The sequence below is a fragment of the Cornus florida genome, unplaced genomic scaffold (genome assembly GCF_030987335.1).
Source record: "Cornus florida cultivar Cherokee Brave unplaced genomic scaffold, ASM3098733v1 CherokeeBrave_3.0.0_Hap2_Chr04, whole genome shotgun sequence".
Classification (NCBI taxonomy): domain Eukaryota; kingdom Viridiplantae; phylum Streptophyta; class Magnoliopsida; order Cornales; family Cornaceae; genus Cornus; species Cornus florida.
In genome coordinates, this window is record NW_026775574.1 from 58,128,352 (window position 1) to 58,155,174 (window position 26,823).

At 34.9% G+C, this 26,823-nt stretch overlaps 2 protein-coding genes and 1 pseudogene across 2 annotated transcripts in view; 2 read left to right on the forward strand and 1 right to left on the reverse strand.

Moving 5' to 3' along the window:
- LOC132305012 (uncharacterized) overlaps window positions 1-20,833 on the forward strand; it is a 56,311-nt gene extending 35,478 nt beyond the window's left edge. The window contains exons 2-3 of the mRNA XM_059802697.1: window positions 19,415-19,569; window positions 20,561-20,833. Of these exons, the coding sequence (XP_059658680.1) occupies window positions 19,415-19,569; window positions 20,561-20,833 (428 nt within the window). The remainder of the gene's footprint in view (window positions 1-19,414; window positions 19,570-20,560) is intronic.
- On the reverse strand, window positions 9,701-9,798 carry LOC132305849 (small nucleolar RNA R71; annotated as a pseudogene).
- A 144-nt stretch (window positions 20,834-20,977) lies between the features above and the next one.
- Window positions 20,978-26,823, forward strand: part of LOC132305013 (uncharacterized) — a 37,669-nt gene continuing 31,823 nt past the window's right edge. The window contains exon 1 of the mRNA XM_059802698.1: window positions 20,978-20,987. Coding sequence (XP_059658681.1) covers window positions 20,978-20,987 — 10 coding nt within the window. The remainder of the gene's footprint in view (window positions 20,988-26,823) is intronic.

A 26,823-nucleotide genomic window follows, 5' to 3' on the forward strand; every position in this document is an offset into this window, starting at 1 on the left:
CAATTACTTATTAAACAACACATGTATAATTAAACTATTCCAAGACAATTGTGCATGTTCATTAAGTACCTTAATGAAACCAAGATACAAGAGGTCATGATGCTTGATAAAAAGATATGAGTCCATGAAAAAAAGATATGAGTCCATGAAATACAAGTTCAACTCATACAAGATACAACTATGTGAATTAGATTCCATACAAAGAAAATAATTAAATACAAGTTTCAAAACTTATTCGATTATTCTCAAATTGATACATGTGAAAGAACTTGTTAAGAAAATCATGAATACTAAGTTAAGGACTTAATCATGCTCATTAAATCATTTAACTAAAATTTCTAGATTTTAAAATTCATCCAAATGATCTCAAATTAATATGTGTTATACAACATGCTAAAACTTTATTTAAGAACGCGATACAAGTACATTCCATGCAAGATACGGCCATGAGTATTAAACTTCAGTACTAGAAAAATATTAAATGAAAGGTTTCAAAACCTAATCAAATATTCCCGATTTAATATATATGAAACTATATGGTATGCACATCAATAAAATGAAGCCAAAAATCCAATGGAGTGAATAGTGCACTCGGAATAAATTAATTAATCAAATTAATTAAATATTATTAGTTTACAAAACGTCTCCGATTACTCTTAATTTCACCTATGTTGAGGAGCATGCTAGGGCCTAATATAATATGCTAACACATATTGATTTCAAGTTAGTTAAGGCCACATGAATTAAATATTTATTCAAGATAAATATTAAATAAAATCATCGTTACTTGTCCAAATGCTCTAAATTTAATATATGTCAATGACCATATCAAGGGGTAATTTAATATCATGCCACATGTTCAAACCAAGCTATGAGCAACCGGGAAAATTAAATCTTGCACAAAGAAATAATTAATTAAAGTTTCTAGATTTGATACAAAGACATGTAAATAAGTTGTATAAGCATCACAAGCATGCAATATAACAAGAAATTAAATTATAACAACCCTATCTCGGTTTGAGATGAAAATCTCAAAAGTCACCAAATGAAAACTGCTCCGAATCCGACTATACCGGGAGGTTTTGTCGGGGACAACATGATGAACATAACCCCCAAGGAAGCCCCATCAAAATCACAACTTGACTTCAAACCCGAACTCAAAAAATAGCTAAAACGAGATTCTAATCGGTGGAATCGAAGGCCTCGCCAAGACGAACATAAAACGCTAAGGCACTACAATGTTTCACTCGAGGGAAGTGGCTGGAAAAGAAGAAAGAAGGGCGGCAGCCATGGCTACCATGGAGGGCCGGGCAAGAGAGGGGAGTGAGAGAGTGAAATCTGATTTTTTGTTCTTAAGTCCCCTATTTATAGAAAAACTCAAAAAGTGCCCCGAAAGGGCCCCAACGGGTCTGGAAAAGTGAAATTTGAGCAGACACGCTCAAATGGTGAAACTCTATGAATGAAAAAGATTTAAAATGAGAAAATATGAATAACAGAAGAAATGGCGTCAAAAACTGAATCCCGAGCAGAGAGATATGCCCCAAACAAGTTCGGCGGCAACTAGGGCCAAAAACCCTAAAACTGGAGAAAAACGACCAGAAGGAAATTCTAAGAGTCCACGACTCACGAAATGTGAAAAAAAATCCCGTATGAGGATCCAAGCCCAAAACAAGGTATTTTGTAATAACTATCGTTAATTGCACAATGGCCCTTACAAAAAGGGTTAACTGCAAAACTGCCCCAGAATGAAAATATCTTCCAAAAGATATTTTATTAGATACCCCTAAAATAAAATATCTTTAAAAGATATTTATAAAAAACACCCCAAGAAAAGAAAAAGATTCTGAAGAATTGTGCATCATGCCCTTATGGACACCGGGAGCAACCAGAGTACTTTCTTGCAAAAGTAAATATACGTATTTCATGAAAACCACTCAAGATGAAGGCATGTGAATTCAAAAACCAACTCTGAGCATGAAAAGTGAGGTTGTGCCAAAAACTGGCAAACGGAGATAAGACAGAATAGGGAAAATGATGAAATAATACATAGTGTCAGAAAAATGAAAATGCGTAAATGACTCGGTCCTCAAAGGAAATTGTCAATCCACACGAAAGAGTCTCAGAAACCATTTCCAAGCACTCGAGATGACACTAAGTGGCGAGAAACAGAGCTTAGAAAGGAAAATTAAACAGAAAAAATTCATCCGTAAAATTTGAAGAAAAAGGAAAGGGAGGAAAATGACCGGGTCATTACATTTAAGAATCATGTTAATTATTAATTAAAATTAATAGTTTCATTAATTGTGATATTCAATAAGATGTTATATATTATATAATTAAATGGTTTATATATTTATATATGCTATCACGTTGGATTAGGGTGCCAACATATATTAGAATTAGGTTTTCTAAGCTTATATATATATATATGTTATATGTCTGCCGTAGGGTTTAGAAAACCCTATTCACGTATCTATTAGAGAGGCAAGGAGAGAGAGATAAACAGAGAGAGAACAGGACTAGGGTTTTAGCAAAAATCCAAGACCAGACCAAGGAGCAAGAAGGGGAGGCTGTGTGTAGGCTAGAACAGTACAACAGGGGGCTTCGACGACAACTAGAGTCGCCGAAAAACCTAGGAACATGATAAGATTTTAATCCGAAATCTCAAAGGCAAGTTTTATTCTTACTCTCTCCCCTAGACTTGTGTTATGTGCATGCCTAAATAGTCTCCAGGGTTAATCAGACTTTAAAATTGTTCTTGTATGCATGTAAATTCAGACCTTAAATTATATTATGTGTTGATAAATTGAAACTGATTTTCTTGTATAAATCGTTGCATATTAGGTTGTAATTCTTGTTAACTATGCCTACTAGATTTATATGATTTTGTTCTAGCTGAGTTGGGAAGTAGTTGGGCATCTAGGAACCTTAATAAAAGAATTATAGAGGGTCCTGCACATCGCCGGAGGCGAAGAAGATGACGAAATTGGTTAGACGGCTCTCAAGAGAGAGAAAGCCGGCTCCCTAAAGGAGGGAGCCAGCTCCCTCATGGACAGAGCCAGTTCCCACATAGAGGGAGCCAACTCTCAACACTACAGAGCTGGCTCCCACTTGTGGTGAGAAGGCTCCCAAGAGAGCAGAGCTGGCTCTCGATGTATGGGAGCTTGCTCTCGCATTGGAACATTCTGAAATTGAATTTTTAGGTTTTGTTTGGCCGTTGGGAGTATTTCTAAGTTGTTTAAGATGCTGTGAACAATTTAAATAATTGTAATAGACATATAAAAATACTCAAAAGCATGATTTATAATAATATACTAAAGAATGGAACAACATGAATTTCAACAGTAAACTTGTATGTTGATAATGGATATAAAAGATTTAATTACTTAGTCTTATTTTAGCAATTTAAATGGATGGAACATGATTTTTAAACCTTATTTTTGGATGCATAATAGGGTTATATACTTATCAGACTTTATTTATGCTTATGTTGGATTTTTAATTAATGAACTATTAAATTCTGTTATATCAATTACATGAATGTGTTATGGACTTTAATTGATGAACTATTCAATTTTGTTCTATCAATTACATGGATGTTGTTTTAAATTTTAAATTGATGAACTGTTTTATCTGGTTTATCAATTATTGGATTGATTGTGGATTATATGCACGGGTATGGGATGGTGGCATATTAAGTATTGATTAGATCATAATGCTAATTCTTACTTATTTTGGATTTTAATTGTTGAACTGCTTTACCTGTTCTATCAATTATATGGATTTTGTGGATTATGTGCACCGATATGGGACGGTGGCATATTAGGTTTGGATTAGATCAAAACACTAACTCCTACCTATTCTGGATTTAGGAAATGGATTTAATTATAACATTTAAATCCTAATTAAATGTCGTGTCTTGGCAATGAACAGTTGAGCAACACTTCATTGGTTTTGGTTGGAATTTATATATGTATTTATGGTACCTCATTATGAGCTTGAGTCTCAGGATCGACGGTTAGGGAGCGTATATGCATTGGGATGCATAGCTGGCTATGATGGTTTGAGGTGTACCCTGCTAGTTCTAGGTACTCATGCCTACTCCAGGTGCATTTTGCATGATGCCTACTAGTCAGGTTGAAACTGGCCTGTAGTCCAGTGAGAGTCCTGTAATGTGGATATATATATATATATATATATATATATACAGACTATATAGATATTGTTGAGTTATCTAAGATGTATCTGCGTATCGGGTCTCTGCTTAGACTGTAGCAGAGTAGAACTAGCATGTGGGCCTAACCCACCTTCATTTTTCAGTTATTCGTCAAGAGTAGGGATTGTTCATACTGAGCAGGGATCGTCTACATCATTCTTCCGGATTGTCTACATAGGAGTTTCTTTGTAATTTCTGTATCTAGTTGTAGATTGTTGATTATTTTGTTTAGTTTTATTTTTCCAGGGGTCCATAGTGTATGGATTCCCAAGTTGTACAAGTTAAAGGATTATTTGTATCAGAAGGATTTGTTTATAAGAATTTATTCTAAGGATTTCGTTATTGGATTATCGATATAGTTCTCTTTCAGCCATTTTAATTATTCCTGTTTATCATATTTGTATTATTCTGTGTTCAATTATTGTCATTTGTTTTGATATCCTCAGGTATTTGGATGTGGGCCTGTCTAACCCGCATCCGAAATTCTGGGGGTATCACACAAAGAGATGCATCAATATCACAAAATCTAAAGATAAACACATGAGCATTCATTCTAGCATACATAGACATATGGATAGAATTAAATGATCAGTTGGAAGTATTAAACTACATAAATCATTGTAGAAACAAGATATATATATATATATATATATATATATATATATATATATATATATATATATAAAAGATGTCAAGACAAGAATTACAACACAAAACCCCATTAATTACAAAACATCAAAGTCTAGGAGGCATGCTTAGGGCTATCTCTAGCCCCAAGAGAATGGTTTAGCCATTCATTGATGTTGTCATCTAACCCTCAGGGGCTATCTTCATGGTAGAAATCATCATCTTCCTCTTGTGTTCTTGGTAGAACCCTAGATGAGTGGAAGAACTTTCCCCAAATTGTGTATTTTCTCTCTCTAATCTCTAGCCAAGTCTTTCTTTCCAACCAACCTCTATGGTAGAAATAAAATCATCATTGAAACATTGAATCTAAGAATTTGAAATATATATATATATATATATATATATATATATATATATATACATATATATACACATATATACATGTTTGTAAACCCAAAAATGGAAATAAAATCATCATTGAAGCATTAAATGTAAGCATATAAAGCAAGATCATCATAGAATCAAAACAAAAATGGAAGGAAAATGAAAAACTTACCCAAAGACAAAGGAGAGAAGATGACAGAGAATGGAGAGAAAAGAGGAGATTGGAGATGGGGAAATGAAGGCCGCTGGAGGTAGGGAAGATGATTGGAGAGCCTTGGGAGAGAGAGAAGGGCTTTGGATCGATGAAATGAATGATCCAAATGACCCTTGAGTCTTTTTTTAAAAAATTGAATCTGACATGCATGATTGATCACTTGGTGTATCAGATCGATCGAACCTGGATCGATCAAAAAGGCGCTCAGATTGATCGAACCTACAACACGACAAAATATTTTTTGAAATTTTTTAATTTTGAAAATTTAAAATCTTTTTGGATTTTTTTTTTATTTTGAATTTTGAAAAGTCAAAGTCAAAGGGAAGAATGCAGATCAATCACAAATTGATCGATCTGATCCCGATCGATCCAAGGACCGAAAATCTGCAAACAGCTTCAAACAATACACAGAGAGATGAAATTTTCAAAGCTTCAAAAATTTTCTTAGTATGGAGTTGAGATCGATCAGAAGGTCAACTAGATCGATCGAAGAGTACTTGGATTGATCTGACATAAAGTTTGAACGGTAGACAGATAGCTGAAATAAGTAGAGAAAGTTCGAACGATGGGATAGAGAAATGAAAGTAAGCTGAGATAATTTTCGATCGATCAAATATCTCTAATGATCGATCGAACATGCACTAAATGCCTAATTTGGAGATGAAAGTGCATGCATTCCCTATAAAAGTCTTAAACAACATATATATCCTAGATTGTATCTAGATGACGAAAGAAAGGAAAATAAAATAGAAATGAGGAAGGAATAGGGTTGAAAAATCCTACGAAGCACTAGTGTTTAACATCTTTAGTAAGAAGTTGGGCTCTTTTAGCCCTGATCAAAAATCTTAATATGCATCCCCTCCTTAATGGGGTGAATGGATTTTTGAACCCCACCCAACAAACTATTCCCTAAGGAATTTGTTGGATTTTGTTCAAATGCCCTTTCAACACTTGGTTTTAAAACAACATCTTTTGAAAGCATTTTAGAAGCCAAAACAATTGAAGTTTTAACTTCAAGCAAAGACTTATTTTTGTCAAATTCATTTGCACAAAATTATTCAACAATATAAACATCCTCATGCTTGTCCAGAGAATTTGGGGTTTAATTGAAAATGTTCAACTTCACTTTCATATGGCCAAATGAAATTTTCATTATCCCTTTTGATGAGCACTGAAAAGTGCGCATTTAAACCCCTTAAGTTTAGGTATTCTAGGACCTTTATCTATCTTACTTTCCCGTTTTAAACTAATTTCATGTTATTGTCATTTTCAGGTGCTTATCCCAAAAATAAGTTAATTTAGCCAAATAAGAGCTTAAAAGAAGTTATCTCAAGCTGAATGGAAGAAAGGAGCAAAGTGAAAGCAAAATGAAGTAAAGTGTGGAAAATCAGCATATTCGATCGATCTCAACATTCCTTCAATCGATCAGAACAAGATCGATCTGGACACTTCAAGATAGATCCAAGCAATTGTCCTTATCCAAAAGATTTTACCATGTTTGATCGATCCAACCTTTTTCAGATCGATCGAAAATATTTGATCTTATCCACACCTACTATCCCACCTACCACTTTTGTCTCTTTCCCAAAATATCCCAAAATATCTCAGAGATTTGTCTTTATTCAAAAAAGCGCCACCAAGGATGGATCGATCTCGTCAACATTGGATCGATCTCACCTAAGTTCGATCGATCTCATCAAGGTTCGATCGATCGAACCCTCTCTAATGCAAAATAAAACAGAGTCCAGCTCATTAAAAGATGGTCCAAGGTGCAATCATTGAAGGGGCCCTAGTGCACGAGTCCAGACCATTGGGTGTGACACTTGAGCTACCTATATAAGGATTTAGGGCCATTTGAAGAGCATAAGATTAACATATTGATAAATTGACATTTATATATTGAGAGACATACTTGGAGGTGAAGAAAAGAGAGGAGACTAGAGCATAGAGAGACAAACACCATAGTTGGGAGTTCTTCCATTCTTCTAGGGTTTTCATTAAGAATGAGGTCATGCCTACCATGGAGATAGCCCTTGAGGGTTGGATGACTACTTCAATGAGTGGCTAGACATCTATTTGGGGCTAGAGTAGCCCTTAAGTTTGCTTCCTAGACTTAGTATTTTGTATATTCTTGGGGATTTGTTTGTAATAAATGTTTTAATCTTAGATTTATATATATATATATATATATATATCTTGTGGTTTCTACTTGATGTGTATGGATTAATGCTTTCAATTAATTATCTATTTCTAATCATATATCTATGTATGCTAGAATGGATGATTCATGTACTTTCCTCTAGATTTAATAGAGTTTATGCATGTCTATGTGTATAGATGAAGTTAATCTAGTGATGATCAAAACATAGTGCCTAATTGAACACTCTTGTAATTTATTTGATGGTTCACACTTGTTTCTTGATGGATTGTGCCACACCTTTAGCTTGCTTAGTTTAATTTCCATGTCTTTAATGTAGATGTAATGTAGTTGCTTTAGATTCATAGATAGGTGGACAATCTATTATTGTTTCTTGGTGTTCCATACTTATGAATACAAAGGGTGTATGCCTCTAGATAGTTGTGTGTGCATAAATTATGGTTTCATTAAATGGATTTTGGCCTCAGTTGATAGGTTGTGCTTTCCATTTGAATTGGTTTGACAATCTATACTTATTTGCCATCCATGCCTAGTTTCAATTAATGTCACACACACATATACACACATAAGTTACAATTCAATTTCCCCATTAATATACAATTGCTAGTGTCTAGTGAAGTCAAGCTTAGTGGTGAGCTCTAGCACCCCAAGTCCTCTCATCTCTATCTTTTTCCCATCTTATAAATCATTGTATTTTGTTTGCTTAAATTTCAATTGCATTGTAGTTTAATCAACCAAACAATCCACTTTTGATCACCGGACCTACTAATCCAACTTTGTTTCCTTATCACATTGCCTCTAATCCCTTGGGACGATCCCGACTCACTCTTGCTATGTTAGTAGTAGTGGTAGTAGTGGTTTTTATAAATTTAAACTTGACCAAAAAGGCTTTTCTTGAACCACACATTCACTACATTATTTTGGCGTATACAAGCAGCCTCGTCAAATTTTGGCGCCGTTGCCGGGGATCGAGTTGGCAATGTCATGTTTTAGAAACAATTAGGAATTAGTACTCTTTTGATCATGTCTTTACTTTACTTTATTTTTAGTTATTTATTATGTTTGTTCTTATTTGGCTAAAATCTAAAAATTACAAAGCATAGCAAGGCTTGAAAATTGAAAATGAATTGAAGTTACTTAAGGACCCTTTGTGAGATCTTTCTAACTCAATCTCTAGTTAAATCATCGGCCCGAGTGGAGGCATGTTTTTAAATTCTTAGATAAATCATGAGCCCACGTGGAGGCAATTTAATTTTCTTTGCATATTGTTCAAGCATGGGAGTATGGGATCATCGTGTATGGAGATTTGTTGATTAATTTGTTGTGGGGGCGAAGTTATTGCTACTTGCTTGCTTCTTGTTATTTACTTTGCTAGTGTATGCGTGGTTGTAGGTCATGAAATCCTACTCTTGTCCTTCCTAATTTGCATCTTGAATCGGTTATTTGTAATCCTAAAGGAAGAGGTAGTTCTCATCACTCCATTTCATCAATGGAAGAGCAACATGACGACCATATGGAGGACATTGGTCACGTAGATCAATAAGGCATCCTCCACCCTAATGTGCATCATGATAATAATCAAGTACCAATGTGCATGCCTAAACCATTCATTCCACCACCACAACAACAAGGCCAAGTTCCTTTGGGAATGCCTCGACCAATTTATGCTCCACAACCTCCCATTTTTCAAGGCAATCAAGGTGCTTATGTAGCACCACCGGTTGTAAATCCTCCACTTGCTGTAAGAGACCATTATGTGCCTAATGAATACAATGCACCCACATGCATTCAATTGCCCCAATTTAGAGCACATCACTATGAAATTAAACGACAAACTATTCAAATGCTTCTTAACTATCATGGACTTCCAAGTGAAGAACCTTACAAGTATTTGGATGAGTTTCTTAAAGTGTGTTCCACGGTGAGATACACGGACATGCCAGAAGAAGTTTTAAGGCTTAAACTCTTTCCTTTAACCCTTAAGGACAAGGCAAAATATTGGTTCAACAATCTTAAGCCTTCTTTGATAACTTCTTGGGCAGAAATGCAACAAGAGTTCTTGAAAAAGTACTACCCGGTTTCTAAGACCAATGCCACGAGAACTTCCATTCGTGAATTTTCTCAAGGGGATGGGAAAATGTTTCATGAGGCATGGGAAAGGTTTAATGATTTGCTTAGAAAGTGCCCTCATCATGACATACCTAAGTGGAAATTAGTCTAATATTTCTTTAAAAGTTTACCGGATAATCATAAGGGTATGGTTGAAGCATCCATTGGTGGTTCTTATCTTGACAAGCATGAAAATGATGTGTGGTAATTGTATAAAAGCATGAGTAAGAATTCAATGCATAGATCCTTATCTTCTAAAAATGGTAGAAACCTAGGTGGACGGAAGAATGTTGGCTTATATCAAGTTGACAACTCCAATGACATAGCCGCGGAGATGAAATCTTTATCTCAAAGGTTTGATCAATTTTTGGTCAACCACAATTCAGCAAATCAAGTGTCTTCCTCCCTTAATCATGTTCATCATCATGCATCTAATGAATCATGTAAGACTTATTCAAGTGTCCTACACTCTACTTCCAATTGTCCCCAAGGACATGTGCAAAATGAGCATTAAAAACAAGTTAATGCTACATTTGTCAACCAAGGGAGTAATCCCTATGGCACTCATTACAATTCAAGTTAGAGGAACCATCCAAATTTCTTTTGGAAAAGCCAAGGGGAAGCCTGAAACCCTCCCTAATATGGTTTTCAAGGGAAATATGTTCCACCTCCATTGTAAAGCCAAGGTTCCCAAGGTTATAAATCATTTCAATCAAATGGAAATCAATTTTCTAGGTTGTCCTGTTGTAAGCACGTGGGTGCGAATGACATGGGGTTGTACGTTGTCTTTAGTTTTGTGATTGCTTTCGTAGCATGTTGTGAGGGATACTCAGAGATGTACTCCGTAGTTATCCTGGTTTTGCCTTTTTGTTTTGGTGGGGCTGGATTTCGGGAATGAAATCCCTTTAAGGTGGGAAGGTTGTAATGACCCGGTCATTTTTCTTCCTTTTCTTTTTCTAACGGATATTTTTTTTTTTCCCGTTGTCTTTTCCTTTTTGGGTTCGGTTTTTCATCACTTGATGTCATCTCGAGTGCTTTGGAATGATTTCTGAGACTCTTTTCCTTGGATTGACAACTTCCTTTGGGGTTTGTGTCATTTCCATATTTTATTTTTCCGAACACTATTCACATTTTGTCTTTTTCTCGTTTATCCTTTTTCCTTTCACAACCTCACTTTTTGCGCTCGGATTTGATTCCGGTTTTGCATGCATTCATGATATTTGATTTCCATGATAGTGGTATTTTTACTTTTCTAGAAAAGCATGTTGATTGCTTACTTCCTTCATAAAGGAGCATTAATGCATACTTTTGTGTAATTCTTCTTAACTTATGGGGTTTTAGTGTAATTAAATAAAGTAATTATTTTTCATCTTGGGGACCATTTTGCAATTAAATTTGGAAGATATTTTCAAAAAGGACCTTTTTGCAATTTTTGAAAAGTGTGACAAGTGTCACACTCTCATTAGTCCACTTGTTGACATTTGTGTGGAAACATTTTGATGCATTGGATGATGACATTTGAAGGGTGAGGATTCACCCAGTTGTTGGCCTAGGATTGGTGCACTTGTTGGCTTAGATGGTTGACAAGTGTAGGTGTGGGATAAAGCCTAGGAAGGAGCCATGGATTGGTGACAAGTGTAGGGTCACAATTTAGTCTTCCAAATATCTTTGGACCACTTTAGGATTATGGTTTTAAAGGAGGGTTTTTGTGCAATTGACCATAGATGTGTGTGTTGACCATAGTGTAAGATCACATAGTGAGTAGAGGATTTCTATTTCCTTTACTCACACTTCATTCATTGTTTTCATTTCCTTTCTCACCAAAACCCTAGCCTCTATGGATGGAGCTTGAAGCCTTAAGCCTTGACCTTGATTTTTGAGGGTCTTCCACTCACCTTAGATCATTAACCTTGGGAGACAAAAGTTTCCTCTCATCTTCCTCTTCATAACCCTTGAAGAGTTTGCCATTTTGTGTTGATTTGCCTTGGATTCAAGAGGAACAATCCTCTTATGAGGTAGGGGATGTTTTAGGGTTATATTTTGTTTCTTACATGCTATTAATGCTTATATGAGTTGTATGCATGTCTTCTGCTAATTTGAGAAATTATGATTTATTATAGCTTGCATGTAACTTATTTTAAACTTGTTAAATGGCATGGCCATGAGTTGATCTTTGATATATATTGACTTGGGATGATTTAGATGAGTTTTCAAATCTAGAGATTTAATGAATTTAATTTGATTTAAATTCTAGTAAATTGTATTTTACTTATATTCCATTTTAGATTAGAGATATGGTATGACCATGATTTGGTACTTGTTATATATTAATTTAGGATCATTTGAACAACTTTTGAAATCTAGAGATTTAATTAAAATTGAATTAATTAAAATCTACATGATGATGTCTTGCTTATTTTGCTCTTTTGATTTGATATATGTATTGAGCATGCTATATTGTTTAACATAGATTAATTTGAGGTTGTTTGGGATAGATTTAAAATCTAGAGACTTTCCATGATTAGGTTGATAATCTCTTAAAATGTAGTATTCTAATTACCTTATGAGCATGCTACTAATTTGAAGTATATTTAGTACTTGTGGCCTCTTAAAATGGTATTTAGACTTAACATGATATAGAATATCATTGATTAGTAAAGCTTGTTTAAATGTATCTTGTGTAGGTATATAACTTATCTAGAATATTACAATTGTTTACCTTGGAAACTAGTTACTAAATTGAAGCTTATTTAGTACTTGTGGCTTAGGATGGTAATGTGACTCAATTGTTGTAAAATATTCTTACTTTGTGTATAAATTGCATATTAAGGACTTGACATGTCATATGCTATTTAGACTTGAATTCTAGGACATGGTTTGTGTGGAATCAACCTTACTTGTGCATGCAATGTGGTAACTTCCATTTGATTTTGTATAAGTTTTGAACTTATTGGTTTTGGAAAGCTTGTCAGGACATATATTATGTGATGGCTAGGGTTTGGCTCTAGTACGGAGACAAGTGTCTTCTAAGTCATAAGTGCACACTAGGTAGTACCTTGCGGGTCGTAATTATCCGAAAATACTTGCTTGGTCTAACGACTGCATGTCATAGTCTTTCCACTATTTGTTGTTTTTGCATTTAATTTCAAGTTGTTAATCATGGATTACTTGTAGCTTGAGAATTGATGCTTGTTTGGGACAATTGAATAATATTTAGTATACTTGAACTTGTATACTTGCCCCGTGAGTTTGACTTTCATTTAGTATACTTGTGACATGTATACTTATTTAATGTGCATTTTGTTGAGCTGAATATACTTATGTTCGTATACTTGATTTATGAGATTTTCATATAAAATGTATACTTGGGTAATATGCTTAGACATTGTGTGACTTGTCTTAACATGGTTAGCATACTTGGAAATGTATGCTTGTATATCATGTATCATAATTTAATATGGTTTAGTGTACTTGAGCATGTATACTTGGATGCCGTTGTTCGCTTTAACTTGCATGGGTAGCTTAGGATGCTCCCCGAGTCTCACTTGAAATAGACGTTAGGTGGCATGAGCCCCTTTAACATGTTTCACCATAAGGTGATATAATTGTAAAATGCTAGGTCGATACATGCTCATTTCCTACGAGTAGCTTTATGTTACTCACCCCTACGATATTGGGGCATATTTCAGGTACAAGAATTAAAGTTGAGACTCCCATTATGCTTGGATGACTTGTGGACTTGAAGATTTCCATTTTGTGAAGATTGGCTTAAAATGCCATTATAGCTTTATATGTTAAAATGTGTATATTTGATTCCATTAATGTAATGTGTACGTAAGTACACTCTTTACAATGTATTTAACATGTATGAGATGAGGCCAAGAGCCATTAACATGAAAGACTACAAGCATGTTCTCTTTAAAACTCAAGTATTGCCATTGTAGCTTCTTTATGAGAAATGGAGGCTTTGTATGCTAAAACTTGTTAAAGGGATGTAAAGAGGCTTTAGGCCATGTTGGTGCATCTATTTTATCATATTGCATGCACTTGTATACTCACTTTGGGAAACAATACCTTCCTTGATGAAATAAAAACTCTAAGTAGCATTTTTAGGGAGTTTTACCCTATTCTGTTTTAGGGGCATTTTGGGCATTTCATAATGCTTTTTTTTCATTTTTCTTCACTAGTCACATATAAAACTCAATTTTGAGGGGGGTTTCTTATTTGTGTTTTTCCAGAAAACATCATCTTGGCCCTCAAAAATCAATTATTTTCCGAAAAATCCTTTCTGCCAGGTTTTGCAAATTTTTAGTACAAATGTAGTTGTACCTATTCATCGACTTTTTTTTGAAAATCGTCACGACCGATCTGAAACTTCAGGAGGTCTTGTGGGTGTATTTTAAGATTGCATTTTCAATTTAGGCAATTTAAAAACCTCCCGAAGCCCTATTTCCAAAACTTGGGCAGTAGTTCGGATTATTTTTTTCCTCTTGACCTGATTTTTCTTGGGGGTATTTTGGGCATTTTGGAATGTATTTTTTTTTTTTTTTTTTAATTTCTGTCCGCAAATAGGGTAGGAAACTTGATTTTAGGGGGGGTTTCTTCTTTAAGTTTTTCCAGAAAAGTCCGTTTAGATGCCCGTTTTTACTCTCAATTGCAGTAGTAGTGGGTTGACGGCACTGTAGCTGTCACGGCCTTCGTCGGGCCGCCGCGGCGTCGATTTTATTTTTGACCTTTCTCCCTCATCCGGACTCCAAATCAAGTGAATTTTTTTTAAAAAATTGATTAATTTTTCATTGTCTATCCAATGGTGTACTCGGTTGCACCCAGATATTTCTAGATAATTACCATTTTACACTTTTAACTTTATTACTCGTTTTTCTTTGTTTTGTCGTTTATCCTTCGTCCAGAATTCGAATAATGAAATTCTTGAGTCCATCATGATTAGTTTTTCATTGTCTTCCCAGTGGTGTGCTCGATCGCACTTGAATCCATTTTTTTTTGGTAAAATGACCATTTTGCCCCTAGGTTCCTTTTTGTCTGTTTTTGAAACGACACATCCGCATTTGTTTTCCTTTGGGTTCCATGACCTCATTGAGGGTCACATTGGTGTCTTAGAGACGCATTCTATCTCTAGAGATCATTGTTTCACCTTTCGCTTCCGCATTTCGGATCCGTTATCGGGTCATCTTTTGGTCATCACTAACGCACTGGGTTTACAAAACTTGGGCCGTCACAGAAATTCTGGGTTGATTCGCGTAACAGTGTTCGGATCGCTATGACATTGCTCGAGCCTTGAGGGAAAAGCTAAAGCCTTGTAAGGAAAAGCTCGAGCAATTGGTTGTAAAGCTCGATCAATTTGATGTAAAACTCGAGCAACTGGGATAAAAAGCTCGAGCCTGAAGTAGGGTGCTCGAGCCTTGGAAAGGGTGCTCAAGTATTTAGGACAAAAGCTCGAGCATTACTTGGAGAAGTTTCGCAAATAGCATAGTGTGACTTTTATTTGGAATTGAAGATACCTGAACATCGAATAGGGACATAGGTTTGGGTTTAAATAAATTTAAATAGACTCGATCATAATGATGTTTGCTATTTGAATGTTTTAAACAAACGAATGGATTTAATCTTTTAATTTGTTCTAACAATTAAGATTAAATGTATAACATGAATGGTATATGGAGAATGCTTAAGTGATTGTATAGTAAAGTATTAATTTATTTAAGATTTAGTATGTGTAGGATATGTGATGTAGGAAGCTTAAATAAATTATAAATTGTTCCTATTTTGTGATAGCATGATATAATATTATTATGTTTAACTCTGGATTATTTGATGTACTTCTGAAATTGTTACATCAACTGTTGGATTATGTAGATTTAGTGCACCAGTATGGGATGGTGGCACTCTAGGGATGGATTAACTTATTAGTTAAGTCCTACCTATTTTATAAGGGAATGGATTAACTAAAATGTTAAGTCTTACTTATATTTGTGTCAGGTCAACTGAACCAGTTGGATGATACATAGTGGATTAATTTAGATTAGATATATATATATATAGACATATGCCATGATATGAGATTGAGTCTTAGGATCATGGTTAAGGTGCGTATATTTCTAGGGATATGTAGTTAGATATAATGTAGTTGTTTCCCTGGTAGGTCTAGGTACTCATACCCACTATATGTGCGTTTTGCATATTGCCTACTATTCAGGTCGAGACAACCTTATAATCTAGTGAGGTTCCTTTAGTGTGTGTATATATATATATATATATATATATATATATATATATATATATATATATACGGATTACTTAGCTATTGCATGGGTTAGCTATAGTTATATAGTTTATTCGGTCTCTGTTTGTGTTGTCGTAGAAAGAACTTGTTCGTAGGCCTGACCCACTATTATTATTTTTCAGGTGCTCATTAGTTTCAGACATAAAATTTATTCATGCTGAGCAGAGATAGTCCACATCATTCTTCCGGTTCTACGTAGGACTCTCATTATGTTTTAGTTTCAGATTATAGTTATTTTCAGTTGATTCAGTTGGAATATCATTAGGGGTCCACTAAATGTATTCCTAAGTTGTATGATAATTAAAGGTTTTGGAAAATTCATTTGGAGGATTAATTATTAAGTTTGAGGATTTAATATTTAGTTTCTTTTTAGCGGTATTATTTATTTCTTATTATTTCTTTTATATAGTGTGTTCATTTACATACTTAATTGTTTGGTATCCCTCGGATCTGTGCTCGGACTCGATCACCCGTGGCTCTAGAATTGAGGGGTATCACAGTTGGTATCAGAGCACTCCAGGTTCAAGTGTCTCTAGGGATCTATCATTTTAAGACTTCCGCGTAACGTATTCTCTTGTGTAGAGCTTAAGTTTAGGATTCGTTGTATTCCTTTATGATTCGATTTGAACGTACTGATGTCAAGATTATTCTGTAATTTCAGAATGTTTGGCACTCGGAAAAGATTGTGGTCCACGATGAAAGTAAAGAAGGACCCAAAGAAGAAAAAGATTACTCTGACGATTCCCCTATGAAGGCAGAATTGGAAACCAAGGAATTGTATCCAATTGGTGTTGCTTCGGAGTATAAGCCAAAGAAGATTTCTAGTATGTGAGATTGGCCACCATATTGTGGACCTAACACAACTTCGGTACTGCTTAAAGTTGAGCCAAGTGGAGAGGAGGACCCCGAAGAAGATCATGATGGATGAGATATTGGAACATCCAAAATAGATGGTATCAAAGTTCAAGGATGAATGCTCTTTTAAGAGTAATTTTTTTAAAAAAATTACTAGTAGTAGTGGAGGTGTTAGTAAAAGTGTAGTATGGATTTAATCACGTACACTTGTAGTATTATAAGGAATAAATGACTATTATTCTTTTGGAGGTTTACGATTTAATGAAGTTCTTAATGAAGTGAACCAGTGGTTTTGGCTATCTCTATTGTGTTTTATGATAGCATTTTTGTGATTTATACATAAATAGTTTTATTAAACTATATTGGAATGTGTATGTTGCGTTAATGAAGGAAAATCACAGTGGAGTGATTTGTATTTGGACAAGCAAACAAATTTTGCTTAAAGGTATGTTGTGTGGGACGGGACGATTGCCAATGAGTTTATAGAAGAAACTTGTGGGAATCAATTATATATGTTGGATTGTAGAGGAAACAATTTAGCACCTTTAAGGGTAATTGCTACACTTGTGGAGAGTTTGTCATACTTCCAGATAGTTTCCTAAAGCAGGACAGAGATAGGGACAACATGTACAGCAGGGATAGAGGGCACTATTACCTTTATCCGCTCCACAGATTCTACGAATTCAGGGACAGACGTATCTGGCTTTACTAGCACCACCATAGCCTTAGGGACAGGCACTGCAGTAGTTACATTATGGCAGGGTATATAACCCTATGCCACAGGATGTTCAGGTGCCTCAGGCTGCTGAGGGTATGTTTCCTATTCATGGTAGATCTGGTCATATTTTATTTGACACGGGTGCTACGCATTCATTTGTGTCTAGTACTTTTGTTGCATTATCTGGAATGACGACGCAAGTGTGCGATAGACCTCATGGTATTTCTACACCTATGGGCGATATAGCTATTTTACATTAGAGTGATGGGCCTATGACACTAGATATTGGTAGACTTCGATTTCTAACCAATCTATTGGTCCTGGACATGCAAACTTATAATGTGATACTTGGGATGGATTGGTTATCTCATTACTATACCTAAGTTAATTGTTATGATAAGTCTATTATTTTCACTATACTTGGTCAGGATATGTATGTCGTTGTTATGCCACGTTCTAACGGGGTTTCTAGCAGTTATTTGTTTTATATGGAGGAGGAGACCGAAAAGGAGATTACTATGTCACTGGATAGCATACCAGTTGTACAGGAATTTTTAGATATTTTTCAAGAGATTCTAGGGTTGCCACCTAATCGAGAGATAGACTTTATTATTGATTTAGCTTCAGGCACTACACCTATTACTAGGGCACCATATTGGATGGCACCAGTGGAGATGCGTGAATTGAGAAATCAGATTCAGCAATTGCTCAGTCAGGGTTTTATTCGTAAGAGTACTTCACCTTAGGGAGTGCCAGTTTTGTTTATAAAGAAGAAGGATGGTTCACTTTGCATGTGTATAGATTACAAGGAGTTGAACAAGGTTACTATTCGTAACAAGTATCATTTGCCCAGGATCGATGATCTTTTCGATCAATTGAAGGAAGCTACATACTTCTCTAAAATTGATCTGTGTTCTGAATATCATCAACTTCGGGTTTGGTAGCAAGATGTTCCTAAGACAGCGTTTTTCACTAGATATGGTTCTTATGAGTTTCGTGTCATGCCTTTCGAATTGACTAATGCACCAGTAGTCTTCATAGATCTAATGAATAGAGTCTTTAGGGCTTACTTAGATCAGTTTATCATCATGTTCATTGATGATATTTTGGTCTATTTTAAGACAGAGGACGATCATGCTAGACATCTTCATACAGTGTTGCAGATGCTTCGTGAATACTAATTATATGCCAAATTCGAGAAGTGTGAATTTTGGTAGCGGTAAGTGAAGTTTCTGGGTCATGTAGTGTCAAATAAGGAGATAGCGATGGATCCGGCCAAGGTTTCAATAGTGGTGGAGTGGAGACAACCTACCTCACCTACAAAGATTCAGAGTTTTCTGGGATTGGAAGGATGTTATCGTCGATTTATTCAGGGGTTCTCGAAGATAGCGGGACCACTCACTCATTTTACTAAGAAGGGCGTACAGTTTATATGAAATGAACATTGTAAGAAAGCTTTTGATGAGCTAAAGAATAAGTTGACTTATGCACCAGTTCTATCTACTCCACAGAGCGGGATAGAGTATCTTGTCTACATAGATGTTTCTTTACAAGGTCTCGGGTGTGTTTTGATGGAGGAGGAGCGACCAATTTCATATAGATCTCGTAAGCTTAAGCCCTATGAGCTTAATTATCCAACACATGATTTGGAGTTGGCAGCTGTGGTCTTTGCTTATGGATTTGGAGGCATTATTTGTTGGGAAAATCTTTCAGATTATTTATTGATCACAAGAGTTTGTAATATTTGTTCACTCAGCGGAAGCTGAATATGAGATAACGCAGATGGTTAGAGTTTGTGAAAGACTATCATTTCTCTATACAGTACCATCCAGGGAAAGCGAATGTAGTGGCAGATACACTTAGTCGCCGACCTTCTGGGAGTCTTTGTGCAGTGTTCGCTACTAAAAGAAATGCTTTGAAGACCATTGATGAGTTGTTTGATGCTTTTATGGCATGCATGGTAGTTACACCTTCGATCATTCATAAGGTATTGAAGGCATAACTCACAGCTCTGCAGTGCATTGACAAAGTTGCAGAGATAGCTTCTAGGGAGGTTCTATTTTATTATATTAGGACTAATAGAGACTTGAGGTACAAGGGGCGTTTAGTAGTACCTTCTGCTAACGATTTAAGGAAGGATGTGATGACTAAGACTCATCACTTTGAGTTTTCTGTTCATCCAGGAGGAGATAAAATATATCAGGATATGAAGCGACAGTTTTGGTAGGTAGGTATGAAGAAGGACATTGCTATTTTTGTTTCTCAATGTAGTACTTGTCAGATGGTCAAAATTGATCATTAGCGGCTGGCAGGTTCTCTACAGCCACTACTTATACCAAAGTGGAAATGGGAGAGCATTTCTATTGATTTTGTAGAGGGATTGCCTAATTCATTTAAGGATCACAATTCCATTTGGGTCATTATTGATAGGTTAAATAAATCATCTCATTCTTGCCTATTCACACTGATTTCACTTCGAAACAATTGGGGCGACTTTACATTACAGAGATTGTAAAGTTATATGGCATTCTGTTAGCTATTATATCGGACAAAGATTCGAGCTTTGTGTCAGGATTTTGGAAGAGGTTTCAGCAGGCTTTGGGTATAGAGTTGCATCTTAGCACTGCTTACCATCCTCAGATTGATGGATAGACCAAGAGGGTTAATCAGATAATGGAGGATATGCTTTGTTCTTGTGTCATTGACTTTAAGGGTCATTGGGAGGACTATTTGCCACTTGTGGAGTTTGCATATAACAATAGCTTTCAGAAGACTATTGGTATGGCACCGTTTGAGGCTTTATATGGCCAACCTTGTCTCCTGTTTATTGGATGGAGGTAGGTAAGAGCAGATTTTTAGGTCCTGAGTTCATTAAGGATACCTCTGAAAAGATTGCTCTTATTAAGGATCGAATGCGCACTGCCTAGAGTAGGTAGAAGAGTTATGTAGACTGTCGTACTTGTCCTTTGGAATTTCAGGTGGGCGATCAGGTTTTACTCAAGGTGTCTCCTATAAAAGGAGTAACGTGCTTTGGAAACAAAGGGAAGTTGTCACCACGTTTTATCGGTCCTTTTATGATTGCGGATCGAATTGGAGCGGTGGCTTATCACTTAACACTTCCAGACCATTTAGATCATGTCCATAATGTGTTCCATGTTTCTATATTGCAGAAATTTTTTCGTGATGAAGATCGTTATCAGCATATTGATGTTGGTGAGATTAAGTTACAACTGGATGCAACTTATGTGTAACCACCCTATCGTATTGTCGACCATAGGGATCAGATTCTTTGTAATAAGGTCATTCCTTTGGTACGTGTCCGGTAGAGTGATCACAATGAGGCTGAATCTACTTGGGAACGGGAGGACGTCATTCGCTCAACCTTTCTAGACATAATGGATGAAGGTAAGGGTGAATTCTAAGGACGAAATTCCTTTTCTTAGGGGAGAAGAATGTAATACCCCTAATTTTAAAAAGAATAGTCTCGGTATTTTATTAATTGTTTTCATTGTGTTTTTGATTCTTTAATTGATTTCTTGGCTATTTGTTAATTGTTTATATTAATTAATTGATTATTTATTTATATGAAATACCTGTTTAATGATGTGTATTTGTTTACTGAAATGTTAAGTTTTGATGTGTAATTGTTTATTTAAATGTTAGGTATTTTTTTATAAAAATAATGTTAGGAATTAAATGTTTTAAATGGTTGTTTTATTTTATTTTATTTCATTTTATTTTAATGGTCATGGATAGTAGGCATGGGCCAACCAATTGGGTTCCATGAACTACTTGGATAAGGGGTTTAATGGGTACGGATAATTACCCATGGATAGTGTATATGTATATATATATATAATTAAATAATATATATATATATATATATATGTATGTATATTTAAGGAAAGTCCTTTGGAGATAATTTAGTGTATTTATTTTATTTAGATAAAAATAATATACATAGATTATACGTAACTTATATTCTTAGTTACCTTTTTAGTGTTTTAAAATTTATTATTATTTTCTTTATGAATTCGATGTGGATTGGGAAAAGGAATAAGGTGAATATGTACCCTATAAATATACAACTATAGGGTTAGAAAAAGGGGTTAGAATTATATCACGTATATTTTAGAGAGAGAGAAATAAAGAAGGAGGAAGAGGAAGAAGAAGAAGAAGGAGGCTAGGGTTTTAGCAAATCCTAAAGGCAAGTTCTTTGTTCTACACTTCTCTCTTAGATATGTGATCTATATATCTCTAGTATAACTTTAGGGATGTTTAAAGGATAATTAAAATTGGAATCCATGTTTCAAATAATCTAGAACTAGGTTTTTTAATTATTTTGTTTATGTTTGTTCTTGGGTATAAATTGATAAATTTAAGATTTGATTGGATTACTTTATGTTTTGTTTCATGTTGTACATAATGTATTTCATATTTGTATATCGATTGAGCATAAAAACATGCCTAGGATTCCTGAAACAAATAAAGAATGAATGCACAGAGAAATTCTGGGTTGATTCGTGTAACAGTGTTCGGACCGCTATTACATTGCTCGAGCCTTGGGGGAAAAGCTCGAGCCTGGTAAGGAAAAACTCAAGCAATTGGTTGTGAAGCTCGATCAATTGGATGTAAAGCTCGAGCCTGAGAAGGAAAGCTCGAGCAACTGGGATAAAAAGCACGAGCCTGAAGTAGGGTGCTCGAGCATTTAGGATAAAAGCTCAAGCATTACCTGGAGAAGTTTCGTAAACAGCATAGTGTGACTTTTTTTTGGAATTGAAGATACTTAAACATCAAATAGGGACTTAGGTTTGGGTTTAAATAAATTTAAATAGACTCGATCATAATAATGTTTGCTATTTGAATGTTTTAAACAAACGAATGGATTTAATCTTTTAATTTGTTCTAACAATTAAGATTAAATGTATAGCATGAATGGTATATGGAGAATACTTAAGTGATTGTATAGTAAAGTATTAATCTGTTTAAGAGATTCAATATGTGTAGGATATGTGATGTAGGAAGCTTAAATAAATTATAACCTATTCCTATTTTGTAATAGCATGATATAATATTATTATGTTTAACTCTGGAATATTTAATGTACTTTTGAAATTGTTACATCAACTGTTGGATTCTGTGGATTTAGTGCACCAGTATGGGATGGTGGCACTCTAGGGATGGATTAACTTATCAGTTAAGTCCTACCTATTTTATAAAGGAACGGGTTAACTAAAATATTAAGTCCTACTTATATTTGTGTCAAGTCAACTGAACCAGTTGGATAATACATAGTGGATTAATTTAGATTGGATATATATATATATATATAGACATATGCCATTATATGAGCTTGAGTCTCAAGATCATAGTTAGGGTGCATATTATAATGACCCGGTCATTTTCCTTCCTTTCCTTTTTTCTCAGATTTTCACGGATATTTTTTTTTCCGTTGTTCTTTTCCTTTCTAAGCTCAATTTCTCGTCAAATAGTATCATCTTGAGTGCTCAAAAATAGTTTCTGAGACTCTTTTATTGGGATTGACATCTTCCTTAGAGGATCGAGTCATTTCCATATTTTCACTTTTCGGACACTATTCATTTTTTGTCATTTTCCCTATTTCGTCCTTTTCTCTATTTCATCTTTTCCCCGTTTGTCACTTTGTTCGTGTAACCACACTTCTTGTGTTCGGAGTTGGTTTTTGACTTCACGTGTCTTCATTCTAAGTGATTTCCACGAAATACGTATCTTTACTTTTGCAACAAAGTACTCTGGTTGCTCTCGGTGTCTATAGGGGCATGGATGCATAATTCTTCATAATCTTTTTCTTTTCTTGGAGTGTTTTTCATAAATATCTTTTGAAGATATTTTATTTCAAGGGTATCTAAGAAAATATCTTTTGGAAGATATTTTCATTCTGGGGCAGTTTTGTAGTTTTCACTTTTTGTAGGAGCCATTGTGCAATTAATGAAAGTTATTGCAAAATGCCTCGTTTTGAGCCTGAATCCTCGTACGGGATTCATTTTCACTTTTCGTTGAGTCGTGTACTTATAGAATTTCCTTCTCATCTTTTTTCTCCAGTTTCAGGGTTTCTGGCCCCGGTTGCCGCCAAACTTGTTCAGGGCATATCTCTCTGCTCGGGACTTGGTTTTTGACGCCATTTCTTCTGTTGTTCATATTTTCTCATTTCAGTTCTTTTTCATTCATGGAGTTTTGCCGTTTGTGCGCGTCTGCTCAAATTCCACTTTTCCGGACTCGGTAGGGCCCGTTCTGGACACTTTTAGGGTTTTTCTATAAATAGGGGACTTAAAGAAGAAAAGTCAGATTTTCCCTTCTTCCTCCCCTCTTGGCCGGCAGACATGGAAGACCATGGGGCTGCCACCTTCTCTCTCCTCCTTTGAACCACTTTTCCTTGGTGAAAAGTCTTCGGCCTTAACGTTTATTGTTCGCCTTGTCATGCTCTACCTTTCCCCCTTATTAGAAACCATTTTTGTCCATTTCTTGAGTTCAGGTTTGAAGTCAACTTGTCATTTTGATGGGGCTTCCTTAGGATTCTTGTTCACCATGTTGTCCCTAACAAAACCCTGAAGTTTCGTCGGATTCAGAGCACTTTCATTACAGTGGGGATTTGAGATTTCATCTCAAATGGAGGTACGGGATGTTTTAGGATTTTGTATATGTTGTATTGAGTGTTTCCCATGAGTATACAACTTGTATGCATGCTTTTGTTCATAATCTATAATTTAATTTAAATAAATTTCTATATTTAAGATTTAATTCACATGATGATAATCAACAACTTAGAATTAAATTGTGGCATGCTAGTAAATTAGGCTTTGGTTTGTTAATATAGATTAAAATTGGAGTATTTAATAAAATATTACAACTTTTATTTAATAATTTTTCTTGGTGAAAGTTTAATTCTCATGCCCGTACCTTACATGGAAATAACTTGTGATATGCTTTTAAATTAAGTTTTGGCATGTTCTTTAACATACTTTAATTTGAGAGCATTTGGATAAGTATGAAAATCTAGAGATTTTAATTAAATTGATTAATTAAAATCTATTTAATGGTTCCATTGGCTTTGTTAAGTTTTTAACTTGATATTTGTGATGAGTATGACTTGTACACTAGCATATATTAATTTGGGACCATTTGGTGTTGTTTTAGAAATTAGAGATTTAGTTATCATGATTTAATTAAATTCTACCTTATTGTTACATGGCCTAATTAAGTTTTCGTTCTGATATATGTAATGTGCTTGCTATGTTGTTTAACATATATTAATTAAAGGTTATTTGAATTTGATTTGAAATTTAGAGAATTTAATTATTTTGTTTAATTAAATTTTATCTAATGGCTCCATGGATCTATTTGTGTTTTAGAAGTTGTTTCTATATCCAAATCATAGACTTGGACTTATTGTGTATTCACTTGGTTGTGTTTTGAGCATTGGATAACATTGTTGTTATATTTATATTCATGAGAACATGTTTTCTTTATGGAATATATTGTCGCCTTGTGTAATGAATTGCACACTTTGTAATTGACATTATATATGCCATTTTAGAATTTAAACTCTAAGGCATGGATTGTGTGGTTTCAACCTACTTGTGCATGGAAGGTGATTTCGTACATTATATAAATTATATATATAAGTTGTGAACTTATTTGATTTATTTTAGAGTCTTGGAACATTGTTGTTACAAGTGATATGGCTAGAGTTTGGCTCTAGTGCGGGAGGTATGAGTTCTCCCCATTTATTATGCACACTTAGGGTGGTATTCCCAGCGGGTTAATGCCCGGAATAACCATAGGTCTTGGCTTTATCCAAGATTTGATGTCCCAGTCTTCCATTATTTGATTTCGCATTCAATTCCAAGTTGACAATCATGTTTAATTGTGACTTGTGATTTTGGTTATTAGCGATTTTGATGTTGTTAAGTACATCTATGCTTTATGATTTTAATGAATCATTGTAAATTTTGATGTTGTGAAGTACATCTATGCTTTATGATTTTAATCAATCACTGTAAATTTTGATGTTGTGAAGTACATCTATGCTATATGATTTTAATAAATCATTGTAAATTTGATGTTGTTAAGTAAATTATGCTTAAAATATTCAAATATAACTTAGGAATGATCCTATAGATTCATTTGGAACATAGACGCTAGGTGGCATGACCCACTTTTGTCATTTTTGTATCTTAGATTTCAAGTTGAAAACTTTGAGAATCTATATCTTGTTGCTTTGTATAGTATGTTTCTATGCGGTTTGAAATGCATGAATGATGTGATTTATGCTAAAAATGATCTAGGATAGCTTAGGATACTCCCTGAGTCTTACCCTTGATATAGACGTTAGGTGGCATGAACCTTTTAACATGTTTCACCTTAAGGTGATAACAATTGTAAAATGTTAAGTTTATGCATGCTCATTTCCTACGAGTAGCTTTATGTTGCTCACCCCAAAGTTACTGGGGCATGTTTCAGGTACAGGAATCAAAGTTGGGATTCACATTACGCTTGGATGATTTGAGGACTTGAAGGATTCAATTCTTGTGTAAGTTGGCTTGAAATGCCAATTTTAGCTTTATATGTCAAAATGTATATATTTGATATGTAGGCCAAGGGCAAAGCATTTTTAATTTTGCACTTGTACTCATTAGCCACCACATTCTATTTGAAAATGCATTTTTTTCCAAACTTGAGGATTTGGCATGTGAAATCTTTGTAATTGACATGTATAAAGCTATAAGTTGTTGTAATACATTCATATATTCATATTACACTTGTTGACATGTCCACACACTCACCTCTCCATGAAAACCAGCTTTAAACCTTTGTTTTTGAACCAAATCATCATGGGTTTTGAGGCTTGGGGTTAAGCCTTAATGTTTTGGGCATTTACTAAGTCTTCCAACAGCTTTTCGAGGAGTTTCGGTCGACTGAAACTCCAATTCGGTCGACCGATGGCCTATTTTGGCCTACCGAACCATGCAACCTTCAAAAACTTGATTTCAGCAAAGTCTCTATGAGTTTTGGTCGACCAAAAATCTATTTTGGTCTTTTTACCCCAGCATCTTTAGCTTTGTTTCAACATTGTTGTTCCGACTTCAAATGGTCATATCTCCTTCATTTCTAACCCAAATGGGGTGATTCTTAAGCCTAAATTCATGGATTTTTAGTCAGATTTCCAATGGTACCAATGAAATTCTCAGATTCTAATCACAGC